The following is an 18,166-nucleotide window of genomic DNA, read 5'->3' as shown; positions in this document are numbered from 1 at the left end:
AGTTTGGCTCTGTGGCTCAGAATGGAAGGGGGAGTAGAGGGGTACAGTGGTGTTACGGGTATCTAATATTTAAGAGGAGCAGACAGAAGATTCTGTATTTGGAAAGAGACACCTATATGGTATGTTGCCTCCCTGATGCCTGGGTCAAGATTGTCTTGGATCAGGACCACAGCATGCTGGACAGCTGGCATCTCTTCTAGGGAGGTATGACATGTACAAAAAGGATGGGGTACACTTGTACTTGAAAGGGACCAAAGGCCTTGTCGGCAGGTTTACTAGTGCTGTTGAAGAAGATGTAGACTAATTTGGCAGGGGGAAGGAAACCAGAGTGATAAGATGAGGATGGGGTAGTTGGTATACAAGTAGATGCAGTGTATAGTGAGACTGTGAGGTAGGATAAGCAGTTGATAGGGCAAAATTGTTGTGCGTAGGATGGGTTAAAGTGTGTCTTTAAGCTGAATAGTAGGTTCAAAAGTTTGGAAAAATGAGAAAAAAGTAAAAGGGAGGGAGAGGTTACAAAGGTTTCCAGACTAAATAAAGGTAAAAGGTTTAGAAAAGATTAAGAATTTAACTTCCAGTAAAATTGAAAAGGGTGATGAATACACGACTGAAGGTGTTGTATTTGAATGCTCACAGTATACAGAATAAGATAGATGAACTTGTACCACAGTTAGAAACTGACAGGTATAACATCGTGGGCATTACTGAGTCACGGCTGAAAGAAGATCATAGTTGGCAGCTTAACATCCAAGGTGAATATTGTTTTGAAAGGACAGGCAGGTTGGCAGAGGAGATGGGGTCGTTCTGTTAGTAAAAAATGAAATCAAAACCTTGGAAAGAGGTGACATAGGATCAGAAGATGTAGAATTCTTGTGGATAGAGTTAAGAAACTCCAAGGGTAAAAGGACCCTGATGGGAGGTTTATACAAGCCTTTAAACAGTAGTCTGGATGTGGAGAACAAATTACAATGGGAGATAGAAAAGGCATGTCAAAAGGGTAATGTGATGATAGTCAGAGATTTCAAAAAGCAGATAGATTGGGAAAATCAGGTTGGTGCTGGATCCCAAGAGAAGGAGTTTGTAGAATGTCTACGAGATGGCTTTATAAGCAGTTTGTGGTCGAGCCCACTAGGGAAAAGGCAACTCCTGATTGGGTTTTTGTGGAATTAACCAGATTTGATAAATAGGGGCTGAAGGAGGCAATAATCATGATATGGTAGAATTCACCCTGTAGTTTGAGAGAAATTAAATTCAGATGTATCAATAATGTGGTGGAGTAAAAGGAACAGCAGGGGCATGAGAGAGGAGCTGTCCAAAGCTGAGTGGAATAGGACACTAGCAGGAAAGATAGCAGAACAGCAGTGGCAGGAGTTTCTAGGAGCAATTCAGAAGCCACTGTATAGATTCATCTCAAGGAAGAGGAAGCATTCTAAAGGGAGGATGAAGAACCGTGGCTGGCAAGGGAAGTCAAACACAGCATTAAAGCAAAAGTGAGGCAGATAATGTGGCAAAAATCTGAGAAGCTGAAGGATTGCAAAGCTTTTCAAAACCAACAGAAGACAACTGAAAAAGCAGTAAGGAGAAAATCAATGAAATATGAAGGTCAGCTAGACAATAATATAAAAGAGGATACCAAAAGTTCCTTCAGATGTGAGAGGTGAGAGTGGATCAGGCTGCTGAAAAATTACACTGGAGAGGTAGTAATGGGGAACCAAGAAATTTTGGACGAACTGAATAAGTATTTTATTTGAATAGGTACGAACTCAATAAATAGTTTGTGTCAGTGTTCACTCTGGAAGATACCAGTTGTATGCCAGAAATTCAAGTGTCAGGAGGCAGTTTCCTATAGTGGGTAAGTCTAGGACCAGGGAACAGAGCCTCAGAATAGAGGGTCGGTGGGAGTAGGCAGTTTAAATGGCTGAGCACTCACTAGATGGGCCAAAGGGCCTGTTTCTGTGCTATGCTTTTCTATGACTCTAATCTCCTCTAGATTCTCCCCAATGCCAGCACATCCTTTCTGCTCACAATACATCAAGTATAGTCTGACAAATGCCTCAGCATTACATCCTTGCTTTTGTATTTCATGAATGCTAACTTTACATTTGCCTTTCCGACAACTGACTCAGCCTGGAGATTAACTTTCAGGGAATCTTGCATAAGGATTCCCCATTCCCTCTGCACCTCTAATTTTTTAATTTTCTCTCCATTTATAAAATAATCTATGCATTTATTCTTTCTAACAAAGTGCACGACCATGCAGTTCCCAACACTATATTCCATTGCCACTTCTTTGTCCAATCTGTCTACGTCCTTTTGCAGATACCCTTTCTGCACACTACCCGCTTTCTACCCATCTTAGTATCATCCATTAACCTGGCCACAATGCAATCAATTCCTTCAACCAAATCATTGACACACAATACGGCAAGAATCAGTCCCAACACTGGCCCTGCGGCACACCTCTAGTCTCTGGCAGTCAACCAGAAAAGGCCCCTTCATTCCCACTTTTACTTCTGTCAGTGAGCCAATCTTCTATCCATGCTAGAACCTTCCCATAATATCATGGAAACTTATTTTGTTAAGCAGGCTCACATATGATACTTCGTCAAACGCCTACTGTAAATCCAAATAAACAACATCCACTGACTCTCCTTTGTCTTTCTCATCTGTTATATCCTCAAAGAATTCCAACGGATTTGTCAGGCTAGATTTCTTGAAAACAATGCTCACTTTGCCCTATTTTATCCTGCACCTCCAAGTACCCTGAAACCTCATCCTTAATAATTGACTCCAACATCTTCCCAACCACTGAAGTCAGACTAACTAGCCTAAAATTTCCTTCCTTCCGCCTCCTTCCCTTTATAAATAGTGGAGTGACATTTACCATGCCAGAATCTATTGATTACTGAAAGATCATTAACTAATGCCTCCATGTATCTCTTCAGTTGCCTCTCCCAGAATCCTGGGGTATAGTCCATCTGGTCCATGTGAATTGTCAACTTTCAGACCTTTCAGCTTCTGAAGCACCTTCTCCTTAGTAATAGCAACAACTTTCACTTTTGCCCCCCTAACACTTTCACGTTTCTGGCATTCTGCTAGTGTCTTTTACAGTGAAAACTGATGTAAAATACTTATTCAGTTCCTCCCCCATTACTAGTAGTCTAACATCTACTCTTGTCTCTCTTTTACTCCTTCTACCATATATCTGAAAAAAATGTTTTATATCCTCTTCTATATTATTGGCTAGCTTACCTTTGTATTTCATCTTTTCTCTCTTTATGGCTGTTTTAGATGCCTTGTGTTCGCTTTTAAAAGCTTCCCAGTCCTCTAACTTCACATTAATTATTGCTCTATTATATGCCCGCTCTTTTGCTTTTATGCTGTCTTTGACCTCCCTTGTCAGCCACGGTTGCCTCAGAACATAAGAGATAGGAGCAGGAGTAAGCCAATGGGCCCCTCAAGCCTGCTCCGCCATTCAACAAGATCATGGCTGATCCAATCTTAACTCTAGTTTTCACCGAATCCCACAAGGCAACAGTGCCAACCAACAGGGCACCATGCCGCCCATTTTATTTTATTATTCATCCCGCCCAAACCCATGTGATCACCCGGGGAAAAAAACCGAGTTGCCAATTGAGGAGAAAAAATCTGGAAAATTCCTCTCCGACCCATCCAGTCTATCGAAAACTGGTCCAGGAGATCACATGGCTGATCTAAACCTAGCCTCATGTCCACTTACCTGCTCGCTCACCGTATCCCCTAATGCCATTTTTATCCAGGAAAATGTCTATCTCTGTTTTGAATTTATTGAGTGTAGTAGCTTCCACAGCTCTCTGGGGCAGTAAATTCCACAGCCCCACTACCCTCTGAGTGAAGAAATTTCTCCGCACCTCAGTCCTGGAACGGCATCCCCTTATTTTAAGATTATGCCCTCTAGTCCTAGTTTCACCCATCATTGGGAACATTCTCCCCGCATCCACCCGATCAAGCCCCTTCACAATCTTATATGTTTCAATAAGATCGCCTCTCATTCTTCGGAACTCCAATGAGTAGAGTCCCAATCTACTCAACCTCTCATCATACATCAACCCACCCATCCCCGGAATTAACCTAGTGAACCTTCTCTGCACTGCTTCGAGAGCCAGTATGTCCTTTCTTAAATATGGACACCAGAACTGCACGCAGTACTCCAGGTGTGGTCTCACCAATACCCGGTACAACTGCAGTAAGACCTCCCTGTTCTTATACTCCATCCCCCTAGCAATAAAAGACAGCATTCCATTGGCCTTCTTGACCACCTTGACCACCTGCTGCACTTGCATACTAACTTTTTGTGTTTCCTGCACCAAGACCCCCAGATCCCTTTGTACAGAAGCACTTTCCAGTTTCTCTCCATTTAGATAATAACTTGCTCTATTATTTTTCCTGCCAAAGTGCAAGACCTCACACTTGTCAGTATTATATTTCATCTGCCAAATGTCTGCCCAATCACTCAGCCTATCTATGTCCCCCTGCAGGGTTTCAATGTCCTCCGCACTCATTACACTCCCTCCCATCTTTGTGTCATCAGCAAACTTCGATACGTTGCACTTAGTCCCTTTCTCCAAATCATTAATATAGATTGTAAAGAGTTGGGGTCCCAACACCGACCCCTGCGGAACACCACTAGTCACCAACTGCCAGTCTGAGAATAAACCATTTATCCCAACTCTCTGTTTTCTGTTAGAAAGCCAATTCTCCACCCATGCCAGAATATTATCCCCAATCCCATGATTTTTTACTTTAAGTAATAATCTTTGGTGTGGCACCTTGTCAAATGCCTTTTGGAAGTCCAAATACACCACATCCACTGGTTCCCCTTTATCTACCCTATATGTTATGTCCTCAAAGAACTCCAACAAATTTGTCAAACATGACTTCCCTTTTGTAAAGCTATGCTGACTTTGTCCTATTAAGCTATGTTTATCCAAATGCCCTGTTACTGTTTCCTTAACAGTTCATCTTCCCTTTAGAGTAACAGCAGCCATTACTGTTCAGCCGTCATCCCTATTTGTGTCCCTGTCCAATCAACTCTGGCTAGCTCCTCTCTCATGCCTCAGTAATCCCCTTTACTCCACTGTAATACTGATACATCTGATTTTAACTTCACCTTCTCAAACTGCAGGGGGAATTCTATCATATTACGATGATCACTGCCTCCTAAGGCTTCCCTTACCTTAAGCTTCCAAATCAAATCTGGGTCATTACCTAATCCAGAATTGCCTTTCCCCTAGTGGTCTCAACCACAAGCTGCTCTAAAAAGCCACCTCATAGGCATTCTACACATTCCCTCTCTTGGGATCTAGTAAAAACTGAATTTTCCCGAGCTACCTGCCTATTGAAATCCCATGTGATTTTCACAACACATGCCTTTTCTACCTGCTGTTGTAATTTGTAGTCCACATCCTGGTTACTGTTCAGAGGTCAGTATACAACTCCCTTCAGGATCTTCTACCCTTGCAGTTTCTTAAATCCACCCACAAGGACTCTACGTCTTTCAGTCTTATGTTACCTCATTCTATGGATATGATTTCATTTTTTAGCAATAGAGCCACTCCACCCTCTCCATCTCCCTGCCAGTCCTTTTGATACAATGTGTGATCTTGGGTGATCTGCTCTCAACTATTTTCTTTTTTCAACCATGACTTGGAGACGCCCACAACATCATACTTGCCAATCTCCAACTGCACCACAAGATCATCTACCTTATTCCACGTACTGCATGCATTCAAATATAACACTTGCAGTCCTGCATTTATCACCCTTTCTGATTTTGGCTGCCTGTTAACCTTAAACTCACTGACTGCAATTTTGCTTTATTATCTGCCTCTCCTTCCTCACAGTCTCACTATATATTACATCTAGTTGCATACCAATTTCCCCATCCTCAGCCGTAACAATCCAGTTCCCATCCCCCTGCCAAATTAGTTTAAACCCACCTGCCCACAAGGATATTGGTTCCCCTTGGGTTCAGGTATAACCCATCCTTGTTGTACAAGTCATACTTTCCCTACAAGAGATCCCAATGATTCAGAAATCTGAAACCATTCCCCTTGCACTAATTCTTCAGCCATGCATTAATTTGCCAAATCATCCTATTCTTACCTTCACTGGTACAGATAGTATGCCAGAAATTATTACTCCGGAGGTCCTGCAGTTCAGCTTTCTGCTTAACCGTCTACAATCTCTCTTCAGCATCTCCTCCATTTTCCTGCCCATGTCATTGGTACCAATTTGTACCATGAATTCTGGCTGTTAACCCTCCCCCTTTAGAATTCCATGGACCTCGTCCAAGATACCCCTGACCCTGGCAACAGATCAGCTGGGTGTCTTTTTCACATCAACAGCATCTGCTTTCTGCTCCTCTAATTATTGAGCCTGTATCACTACTGCACTCGGCCTCTCCCCCATTCCTATCTGAGCCAGAGAGACCTGCAATCGAATCAATAGAAAACTGATAAACAACCAATGTGCAAAAGATAAGCTGTGCAAATTTTAAAAATAATTAAATAAATAATACTTGGGACATGAGTTGTAGAGTCCTTGAAAGTGAATTCAGAGGTTATGAAATCAATTCTGAGTTTAGGTGAGTGAAATTATCCACACTGGTTCAGGAGTCTGGCGAGTGAAAGGTCATAACTGTTCCTGAAGAGGTGGTTCAGCAGAGGGGTGGCAGGACAAAGATGATGAAATGGAGCCACTTGCAGCACCAGGCCAGGGAACCATCGAGTGAAAATGGTGTGAAAGGAAGAGGAGGCAAGTCTCAAAAACAATAAGAGGATAGGGAAAGGTTGAAACAAAGGTGAAAAGTGCAGGTACAAATGTAGGACAGGGAAGATCCCAAATTATCGAGGGAGCATCTGAATAATCAGTTTCCATCCGGACAAAATTCCTTGTGCTTTGAATTTCATAATAGAAGCATAATTAGGGGTGTGGTGGTTTACAAATTTGGCTTGGACTCAAAATTAGTCTGGCATCTTCTCCAAATCATCCAAAAAATCTGAATATCTTGACTGAGGAGGTGGGAAGCCAAAAAATATCCTAGACACCCTAATCAGTCTTCTTTGGACTTCAAGAAAATGGAATGTTTGAGATGATTGAGAAAAATGTGTAAAGTAGCATGGTAATCCAAGGGCTTTTGGGACATTCAAAATATACAAAGCAATATTGCTAATGAAACAAAGCCAGCTTCTCACCTGGGATTTTACTGCCAGTTTCCTCTACATGTGATTGGAATTTAATATATTCATCTTGTGGTGGATTAAAAAAATCTTCAACTGCCTATAGAATATAAACCATAAAATTTAAGTTAGAAGATGCAGCAAGATATTAGACTGAAGTGTGTCTAAAATTATTCAGATAAAAACAGTGCTTTATAGGATTATTTAACTTGGAAGCAAATTTTCTAACTGTGGTTTTAATTTATTTTTTATTCGTTAATGCAATTTGCGCCGTCAAAAATATATCCCTGAGGAAAGAAAAGAAACAGATCAAATGGGTGAGATTTTAAAAATGAGAAAAATATAGAAATTTAGCACCCTTCCTGTCCCCATCTGTGACTCGGCATAGAGCACCTGCCTCCCTACCACTTCCACCCTCCTCTGATTTGAAATAGAATCACAGGAGACAGCTGCTGGTTCATTTTGCCAGTAGTGGCTCTTTGAAGTATTGTTAATAGTGTGCCAATGCATCATGCTCCAATTTGTGGTGTTCTAATTAATCTCCAAAGCTCGAATCTATAGGAAATTCCCTGTTGAAAGCTACTATTAAAGCTGCTGCTAGCAATCTTTCAAGCAGGACATTCTAGATTTCAGCCATCAATTTTGCAATTAATTTTATATTTGTATTATAGTTGGAAGCACTGAGAACAGATTCTGGCTTAGATACTGCCAAAATTTCTACATTTTATTTAGTCCCATTTGGATATAGATGCACAGATATAGGGTTCAGAAAGCTCTTCCCTCAAACAAATGGACAAAATGAGTACAGGTATTAGTGAACTAGATTGTATCAGGTCACATCTTGAGGCAGAAGGGTTTGTTTATTCTAGGTTTATTTATGCAAGTTGATGTTTTCATAGAATGTTTGCTCTGTACAGACAGTGCTAGTGTTGGATGCACTCACGTAGGGTTATGGTATTTTCAGCACCACAGTTTATTCTGCCTCAACAATTTGTCTAATCTTTAGAACCGTATGATGTACTGCATAATATTTTCTATTCCTAACACAAGATAAATGTCTAATCTGAATAAATGACAGTGCAGTGTTGAATCATACAGATGTACACTCTCGGCTCACACCCTGTAGAAATCTTCAGTCATTTCAGATATGATCCCTACCAATCAAGAAATGAAAGGGTACAGGATGATGATGCTCAAGGCTCAATCTTAGGGAAAGAGATTTGCTTACTATAACCTTACTATTTGCAAACTGCTTTTCTGTTGGTATGAGGCGCTGTCCAATTATGTTGTATCTTAATGTAAATCTGACACTGTGGCATATCTTGATTAATATCATTGAGCCAGAAATAGGAAATCAAGAAGCTGAACTCCATACACTTGCTGCAGCTTAAAGCAAAATATAAAATGTCCTCCTTCTTCTTTCAAACACAACAATGGGTCCTTTGGCACTGCAACTATCCTTTTAACCCCAGCTTACCTCTACATCCTGGGGCTTGGGCAATTCCTGCATCCCAAAGCAAAAGTCTTCACTCATCTGTTGTGAGCCTTCGAGCTCTATGAGGCTTGGAATATTCTCCCAATTCTGTGAATCAAGGCAGTCTGGAGGTGGCGCTGGTAACCCTTCATTGTTATCAAAACACAGCAAGTTGTCTTCGTCATTGCCTTTGCTGTTCAGTGGCTGCTGCTGTTTCCCTCGTTCAATGGGCTCTAATTCCGCATACTGCCCCGACTCCTGCAAGTTCACAAGTGGCTGGCTATTTGCATCAATGTCTGCAAGTGTCTCATCCAGTGGTGGCCTTTTCATATCCAAAATCAATTCCATTTCATCAGTACTGGTATTGATCAGTGGCTTCTCTGCTATCTCACTGTGTGATTCTGATGGCAGCTGATCTATTCCATTGGCCTCCAAAAGGTCCAGTAAGTTCTCATTCATTTCTGGTAAATTATCATTTGTTTGTGGCTTCCCAATGTCCACAAGGCTTTGTTCCTTAGTACTTGTGAAAGTTCCCTGCTCAACGTGCACCGACTCTTCAGTATGTACAAAGCTGGGTGCCTCAGGCCATACTGGATTTGGAGCATCCACATCTACCAGACCAGCTTCATCAGTATAGCTTGGCACAATCTGTGCTGGCAGCGGCTCTTCACAGAGAATGGGTGGCTTTTCTTGAAAGCTAGGTGCAGCCTTGTCTAGATTGACCACAAATAAAGAGAATCATGATATTAAATGCAGGGTATTCCCCAATTTACATTTTCCTGATAACACCATTGACTCTTTGGGTACAGGTCCACCACTTACTTATTCCACCTTTGCTGTATTGAATTTCTTGCCACTCTCCACCCATTAGAATACATCATACTAAAATAGATTGTAGACTTGATCGCATAGGCAAAGAAAACTTAAAAAGCACAGGGGTTTGAATTCATAGGTCACCTGTATCCGAACACTTCTTCATTCTTTGAAGGAGGACATGCAACAACACTGTGAGGTCTAGTTTAATGAAACTACATGTTCTACACCATTCTTTCTGCCCACCAACAAGAAGGCCATGTACTGGCCTTCCTGCCTGGCTCACAACTGTACTCTGGTTCTTTTCTCTGTATCTTAAGAATTAAATGCTAACCTTTCTTCTGACCCTCTCACAGAATCTTCCAGCACAGAGGAAGGCTATCTGGCTCACCATGTCTCTGCCAGCTCTTAGAGCTCTTCAGTTGATCTCATTCCCCTGAGCTATTAACATAACATTGATCTTTTCCGTGAAATTTTTATACTATTCCCTTTAGAAATTTACAACTAAATTCATCTCTCCCTTGTCTTATGAGCAAAACATTGCTGATTGTGCTAAATTGTGTATAAATTCTCGGAGTGCTCACTCTAGTTATGTTGTTAAATGATCTGGTTACCAGTACCTGACGGTGCAAACAGTGACTGACTGTCATGCACAAAGCACTGAAACGAGCCTTTCAGTATGTCACAATTACGCCAGTTTTGTTTTTTCGCTCATCTATATTAATCCCATTTGTCCACATTAGGACTGTATCTTTGTATGCCTATATCAGGACGTCCTTTTAAGCATGGGGATTGTATATGATTCCACCACCTTCAGTGGCAGCACGTTGGTAGCAATCTCTGTGCAGAAGTTTTACCCTTAAGATGCCCGTAAGCCTAAGTCACCATAAACTTCTTCCCTTGTATTTGATATTGCTACTTGTCCTCAATATTAAAACCCTATATTTTTAACACTTAATCATATTAATCATATTTATTTGCTTTTAATTAGAACAACTCTAGTTTCTCTAGTTTTCTCTTAAGAATGAACTCTCTGACTCTGAAAGTTATTCTGGTAAATCTCCTCCTCAGACCTGGTTTCATCTGTTTGGTACCTAGAACGTAATGCAATGTTATAGCTGAGTCTAAACATTTGATTTGTTAAAAGTTAGTTAATATTCTTACTTTTGGATTTAGTTGTGCACTGATGAACTTTTTTTAAATAGAGAGATTCACATTCCCCCCATTTATAGCCAGACTCAATAAGCTACACATTCCACTGAAAACTGCTATGCTTGTTAAACATACGAGAGCAATACAGTAGGTTTGCTGTAACCATAATCTGTTAGAAAGGTTTGATTTCAGATGGCGCTGGTGAATCTCAGTGACTTCTGGCTGGTGGCCAATGAAATTTAAAATAAAACAAATAAATACTTCATTAATCTTTCTTTCTGGCAAATGATCACCACAGACATTAGCCTGTAACTTCCCTTTGGACTTGGAGGAAATTCGATGTGCCAGAACTGGGCCCATCGCCGAGAGCGAGGAAGACCCAAGATTTGATCGACTGAAGTGCTAGGCCGAATTGGAAAGGTCGGGTACACACTGAACCAAGGTGGTGGGGTACCAGAGCCCAGAGCGTACTGAAGGGACTGAAACCAATGTTCCGATAATGATTTAAGCACCGGACTGAATGGGAAAGGTCAAGGTATTAGGGCCTGAGGTGAGGGACGGGCCATTTCGGATTGCTGCTCTGCTCTGTACTGAACAAAGGGTTTGTGGCCGGTCTTTCTCTTTATGGACTTCAGTTCAGAGCACTACATGCTTGCGTTGCTGCTTGCATGATTCGTCTTCTTTCTCTGCATATTAGGTTCTGACAGTCTTTGGTTTTTTTAATGGGTTCCTTTTGGTGTCTTTGTTTCGTGGCTGCCTGTTAGGAGATGAATCTCAAGGTTGTATAATGTATACATACTTTGATAATAAATATACTTTTAACTTTGAACTAATCCAGCTATGGTTCTCAATGAGCTGTTATCCTCCCAGTCCTTCTGAGTCGTGTTACTACTCCTGAAACAAAGTCCCTACCTGCTGAGGTTAAGCGAGTTTTTTCCTAGTTGAATACTTAAACGTTTTTCCAGAAAACAAATTAGAGTTTACATGTATGAAGATAAGTGATAGCATGTCACTTTGAGCAAGAATGATGACAACCCTCACATACATTTGAGGATTCTTTTCAGATTTCTTCTCTAAGATTTCATCAACTTACTAGAATGGCATGCTTCACAGAGAAAATCAGTGCAATTGCTAAAATTTACAGCCTCAATGTTTATGAGTTTAAATAAATTATGAGAAGGACTTCCAAAGCAATGGCCGATAAAGATGCCACTACTCATGGCAGTGTGCCATCCTTTATATGACACAGATTTTGGATTACATTTATTTATTTAGTGATATAATATGCAGTAGGCCCCTCGAGCCTTCGAGCCCCACCATCCCAGCAACACTGATTTAACCCTCACCTAATCACCGGACAATTTACAATGCCCAATTATACATCTTTGGACTGTGGGAGGAAACCGGAGCTCCCGGGAAAACCTGCATATTTAACAGGGAGGAGGTACAGACCCCTTTACAGATGACGCCGGGATTGATCTCCGAACTCTGACTGCCTGAGCTGAAATAGTGTTGTGCTGATCACTATGATACTGTGACATCCATTAATAGCCATACTAGATTGCCAATGACTTAATTTGTTATTAGTTTCCATGTTGTGTTTTCATTGAGTTTCTGAGTCCTCTTTAACTGTAAAGGAATTTAAACAGATTGCAGAATGTTTGGCAGAGTTACAGCAGAACAAAAGGAGAAAAGGCTATTATTAGATGAAACAGAGAAAACTTCTCTATCATTCTGTAAGCTTTGTTTGATAGATTCACATCAGGCAGGAATCCAAATTTACAAACAAACATTGGTGTTTAAACTATCCATATTTTTCAAAGACCATAAGACAGGGGTAGAATTGGGCCAGCTGGCCTATTGAGTCTGCTCTGCCAATCGATCGTGGCTCTCAACCCCAATTGTCTGCCTTCTCCTGATAACCAGTGACACTCTTAAATAATCAAGAACCATCAACCTCCACTTTAAATATACGCATGACTTGGCCTGTGTGAATCCATCTGTGACATTGATCCACCACCCTCTATCTAGAGATATTCCTCACCTCTGTTCTATAGGAACGTCCTTGTATTCTGAGACTGAGCACACCTACTATAGGAAACATCCTCTGAACTTCATTCTATCTAGTCCTTTCAATATTTAAGAGCTTTCAATGAGATCCCTCCTCTTTCTTCTAAGCACCAGTGAGTACAACCCCTGCACCATCAAATGTTCCTCATTCATTAACGTTTTCATTCCCAGGATCATTTTTGTAAACCTCCTCTGGACCATTTTTGTAGACTTTTCTGGACCCTCTCCAATGTCAGCACATCTTTAGATATGGGACCAAAACTTCTTGCAGTATTCCGAATGTGATCTGACCAATGCTTTATAAAGCCTCAGCATTATATCCTTACTTTGATATTCCAATTCTTTCAAAAAGAATGCTAACATTAAATTTGCATTTCTTTCTACCAACTCAACTAGCAAGTTAAACTACAGGGAGTCCTAGACTAGGACTCCAAGTCAATTTGCACCTCTGATTTTTGGATGCGTTTTCCATTTAGAAAATAGTCTAAATCTTTATTCCTTCTATTAAAGTGCATGACCATACACTCCCCTGCACTGTATTCCATCTGCCACTTCTTTGCCCATTCTCTTGATCTGTCCAAATCTTTCTACAGGTTCTGTGCTTCTTCACCACTGCATGCCCCCACCTATCTTTGTATCATCTGCAAATTTGGTCACAAAGCTATCAATTTCATCTTTCAAATTATTAACATAATTTTAAAAAATGTTGAAAAGCACCTGTCTCAACATAAACCCCTGTAGAATATCACTAGTTACCAGCAGCCAAACAGAAAAGGCTCCCTTTAATCCCATTCTTTGCTTCCTGCCAGTCAGTCAATCTTCTGTCCATGCTAGTAGCTTTCCTGTAATTTCTTGGGCTCTCATCTTGTTAAGCAGCCTCATGTGCAGCACCTTTTCAAAGGCCTTCTGAAAATCCAAGTAAGCAACATCCACTGACTCTCCTTTGTTGCTCCTGACTGTTATTTCTTCAAAGAATTCCAACAGATAATGAAGCAGTATTTCCCGTTAAGGAAATCAAACTGACTTTGACCTATTTTTATCATACGTCTCCAAGTACCCCAAAATCTCATCTTTAATAATGAACTCTAGCATCTTGCCACCACAGAAGTCAGGCTAACTGGCATAAAATTTCATCTATTTTGCTCCCCTCCCCTACTTCAACAGTGAAGTGACATTTGCAATTTTCCAGTCCTCTGGAACCACTCCAGTATTTGGTAGTTCTTGAAAAAAAAAAACACTTCTAATGCCTCCACAATCTCTTCAGAAACTTGGGATGTAGTCCATCTCATCCAGGCAACTTATCTACCTTCAGACCTTTCAGCTTCCCAAGCATCTTATCCTTAGGAAAGTAGCTGCACTCACTTCTGCCCCTGATATTCTCAAACTTTTGGCATACTGCTGGGATCTTACACAATGAAGAGTCATGCAAAATTCTTAATAAATTCACCTGCCACTTCTTTGTTCTCCATTACTAACTCTACAGCATCATTTTCTAGTGGTTCAATATCCAGTCTTCCCTCTATTTTACTCTTTATATGTGAAGAAATTTCTTCAATATTATTAGTTAGCTTACCTTCATATTTAATCTTTTCTCTCCTTATTGACTTTTTTTAGCTGTCTCCAGTTTGTTTATAAAAGCTTCCCACTAATCTTTGCTATATTGTATGCTCTCTGTTTTGCTTTTTTTGTTGTCTTTGACTTCCTTTCTCAGTCATGTTTGCCTCATCCTTCCTCTTCCTTGAGGTGAACCAGTCCTTTGCCTTTTGAATTACTTGCAGAAACTCCAGACATTGCTGCTCTGCTGTCATCCCTGTTTATGTTCATTTCCAGTCAACATTGGCCAGCTCCTCTCTCATGCCTCTGTAGTTCCCTTTACTCCACAGTAATTCTGATAATCCAATTTTAGCTTCTTCCTCTCAAAGTACAAGATGAATTCTATCATATTATGATCACCTTCTCCTAAGGTTCCGTTAGGTTCTCCCTTAGGTTCCTTTATCTTAAGTTCCCTAATCAAATCTGTTTTATTTACATCACAAAATCCAGTACGTATTTCCTTTCCAATAGTGGGCTCAACCACAAACTGCTCTAAAAAGCCACGCCTTGGGCATTCAACACATTCTTTCTCTTGGGATCCAGCACCAGCCTGATTTTCCCAATCTACCTGCATATTGAAATTCTCCATGACCATCATAACGTTGCTTCTTTTGCATGCCTTTCATAATATGATCCATGCTTCAACAATACCTGCATCCGGAATTAAGTTTGGAACTTCTTCCTCTACAGACTCTTCATTCTCCTCATATATCGGTGTTGCAACAATACTTGGATCTGGAGTACTGAAGGATGTTACATCTTCCTGTCTTGTGGATTCAAACTGCGTCTGGTAGTCTGTAAAGAGTTGAATGTAAAAATTCATTTAAAACTCGAGTAACTACCAAATCTCAAACTTAAGAGAAAAAACTATGAAACATAATTTAATGTTTTTAAAATCTAGACACTGCTTTGTCAATTATGCAGAAAATGTGAATTAGACTTTTGATAATGCAACCATAGAAAACTCGTGGGACTGACTGATCTCAAAAGGATCAGTAAATGATCAATTCACCCAATAAGGGGGCTTTAGCAGTGGAATATTTTGTAGTTAAACATGGTCATGCTGTCACCCACAACTGGTAGAATTCAAAATGATATTTTGAATGAGCTGTGATTAAATGAGCAATTGTTTTTAAAATAACAACCTAGCAGCATATTTCCCAGCCACTATTTATTCATGTTTACATACAAAGAAGGATTTAATTTTCTGAAAGCAGTCATCAAAATTTTCTTTGGAGAATGCCAGAGGATTTTTCTTTTTAAAAGAGTAATAATTAAGGACTGAAATACCTTATTCTTGTATGGTTTTGCCTTTAATTAAAGGATTGATTAAAAAGATAAAAATGAATTACTTTGCACCCATTATAGAAGATGATGCAGAATAATTCTTCTAGTGCAGCCTGGACTAAAGATTATAAAAGACTGCTTTTGCCTTGTTCAATATCAGGGAATTGATTCATGAACATCTCTTCTTGCATTGTCAGAATCCAAATTCATCTTGAAAGATAAAAGTTTGGACACAAACAACATGCAAGGATGATAATCAAGTGAAACTTGTAATATAAAATTACTGGCCAGATCGGTGTTCAAGTTGCTTTTGAGGCACATGACAGCTTACCTTTAGGGGCACTCGAGAGAACAGAACAGAACTCGAGAGAGAATGTGGGGAGAGGTACTTTTCAGAAAGTTAGTGAAATGGACCTTACCTTCTAATGCACAAACAGAAGACAAAGATGGAGCTGCATTTCTGGCTCACAGAGAAGATGAAACTTACTTTGAAGTAAACAAAAACAGGAAGATGGAACTCACTTCCTGTAGCATGCAGGAGAGGAAAATGCAACTGGTTTCCACATATGTGTATCATAGGAATATGAAAGTACTTTCTAGAGACAAGAAAAGTGGAAATGCAAAGCTTCTTGGAAACATCACGGACTGCAGGACAGCTGAATGAAGCACTAACACATACAAAAAGCAGAATCACTGGAGCAGCTGAGAGAGATAATGAGGGATGGGGGCAAGCTTCAAGTGAGCCACATGTACATACATAGATACTCCTAGAGCCAACAGATTGTACCATGGAACAGTAGGATTGATGATGAAATGAAGATTGCATCACTGGAACTTCCACAACAAAGTTATTTTGTTTTTAGAAATTTCTAACTTACCAGCCATTAATATTCCATAAATGAACATTTTCCACTTTGAGGGACTAAGTGAAAGTAGTATGCATACATATTTACCATAATTTTAACTCAGTTGTTCTTTCCAATCATTTTAACCATGATTAACATCAAACACAGGTTGTATCTCCTTAGAAGATTCAAAGTATGTATTAATTTGGATAAATCCTCCCACATTCAATTTCTCTTCACAAGACGGTATTTAATTTGGAAGCTCAGATATGAGCGATGATAGATGCTCTGAAAGACATTTTTGTCACATACCTGAACCAGTTCACCCAACCTCTCCACATTTTTCTCCCTGACACATTTCAAAGTAGCATTTAATATTGTTTGTCACCTCAAGATTTTCCCTGCAGTGTTTGACTTACGAGGTGGCTGTAAAAACAGCAATAACTGTATGCAAAACAGTGGCTTGATGTATTAGAAATATTAGAGGTGGTCTTGAATGGTTTAGTAAAAAATGCACTAATAAAAGAGGAGAACTGAAGCATGAAATTCCGCAAGTTTTGTCCTTGAGTTACATGCTCTTGACTAGGACAGCTTTACCCATGTCAGGAAGAGAATTAATCAGAAGCGTTATTTCTGGCCATTCTTCCATATTTTCTGTTGGAAGCTAGGATTCAAGAGAGAGGTTGGCCTATGATGCTTCCAAAAAATGAGTAAATCATCCAAACTTACTATGCAGGTTTGTGTACTGAGAAAAGTTAGATGGTAAAGTACCTGAACATGATGCTACCCATAGAACCTCTCCAAACATTAGACCCCTTTTTGCACCAAAGAAATCTTGGTTACATTATGCATTTCTGTTCAAAATACAGAAACAACTTATTTTATCAACCCCAACATTTTCTTTATTAAATGTATGTGTTTCTTTCCAAACACAATGTACTTTGTGACTGACTGCAGTCAATGCTTTAGTGGAATCCACAATTAAACACATTAGCATCTCTCTGGAGCATTTCTCGTGACATTCCACGGGCCTTAGTTGTGAAACTGGGAAAGAATCATGGAAACTATTTCATTAGATGTTTTTAAAGCTGCCTGATCAGCAACCATATTTCAGAATTGAAGCTCAAGGTTTAGCCTGAGTACTCCTGCACCGTCTTAAAGTTTAAAACATGGACATTAACTCTTCTGTGGAATACAGGATTTTACTGGCAAAGCTAGAATTCATTATCCATCTCTTATTATTCTTGAGCAGGTGATGGTGAGCTGCTACCTTGAATTGCTCTTGTATTGAACATACTCCCACAGTGCTGTTAGAGGAAGCCAGTATCAGTGAAGGATTGCTAAAACATTATCAAGTCAGGATGGTAGGCACTCTGGAGGGCAAACAGCAGGTGGTGGTGGTCTCACACATCCACTGGCAGACAGTTAAAAGTTTGGAATTGCTGATGAACAGGTTTTGGTAAATTGCTCCAATGCATGTTATAGATGGACACACCATAGCTATGCAGCACCACTAATGTGATGGATGGAATTTGATTTGCATCGGTTAATCTATAAATTGGAAGCAAACAGACATAACATTTCAAGTTGATGACTTTTTGTCAAAACAGACAAATTAGAAATGAAACTATTTTTAAGTCAAAGACAATGAAAGCAAAAATGGAAGGCCTGTGATAGGATGGAGCCTTGAATGAAAGCAGTAGTGTGGTACT

General features: G+C 40.0%; 2 protein-coding genes across 4 annotated transcripts in view; one reads left to right on the top strand and one right to left on the bottom strand.

Moving 5' to 3' along the window:
• The window catches only part of LOC140739453 (drebrin-like), a 198,564-nt gene that overhangs the window by 2,457 nt on the left and 177,941 nt on the right, over positions 1-18,166 (bottom strand). For both annotated transcript variants that reach the window (XM_073067762.1, XM_073067763.1), the window contains 3 exons: positions 14,974-15,117; positions 8,698-9,407; positions 7,236-7,320 (listed from right to left, as the gene is read on the bottom strand). In XM_073067762.1, coding sequence (XP_072923863.1) covers positions 7,236-7,320; positions 8,698-9,407; positions 14,974-15,117 — 939 coding nt within the window. The remainder of the gene's footprint in view (positions 1-7,235; positions 7,321-8,697; positions 9,408-14,973; positions 15,118-18,166) is intronic.
• Positions 1-18,166, top strand: part of LOC140739454 (AT-rich interactive domain-containing protein 5B-like) — a 165,310-nt gene that overhangs the window by 145,489 nt on the left and 1,655 nt on the right. The window lies entirely within an intron of this gene.

The sequence above is a fragment of the Hemitrygon akajei genome, chromosome 15 (assembly GCF_048418815.1).
Source record: "Hemitrygon akajei chromosome 15, sHemAka1.3, whole genome shotgun sequence".
Classification (NCBI taxonomy): domain Eukaryota; kingdom Metazoa; phylum Chordata; class Chondrichthyes; order Myliobatiformes; family Dasyatidae; genus Hemitrygon; species Hemitrygon akajei.
This window is presented reverse-complemented; position numbering and strand designations above follow the sequence as displayed.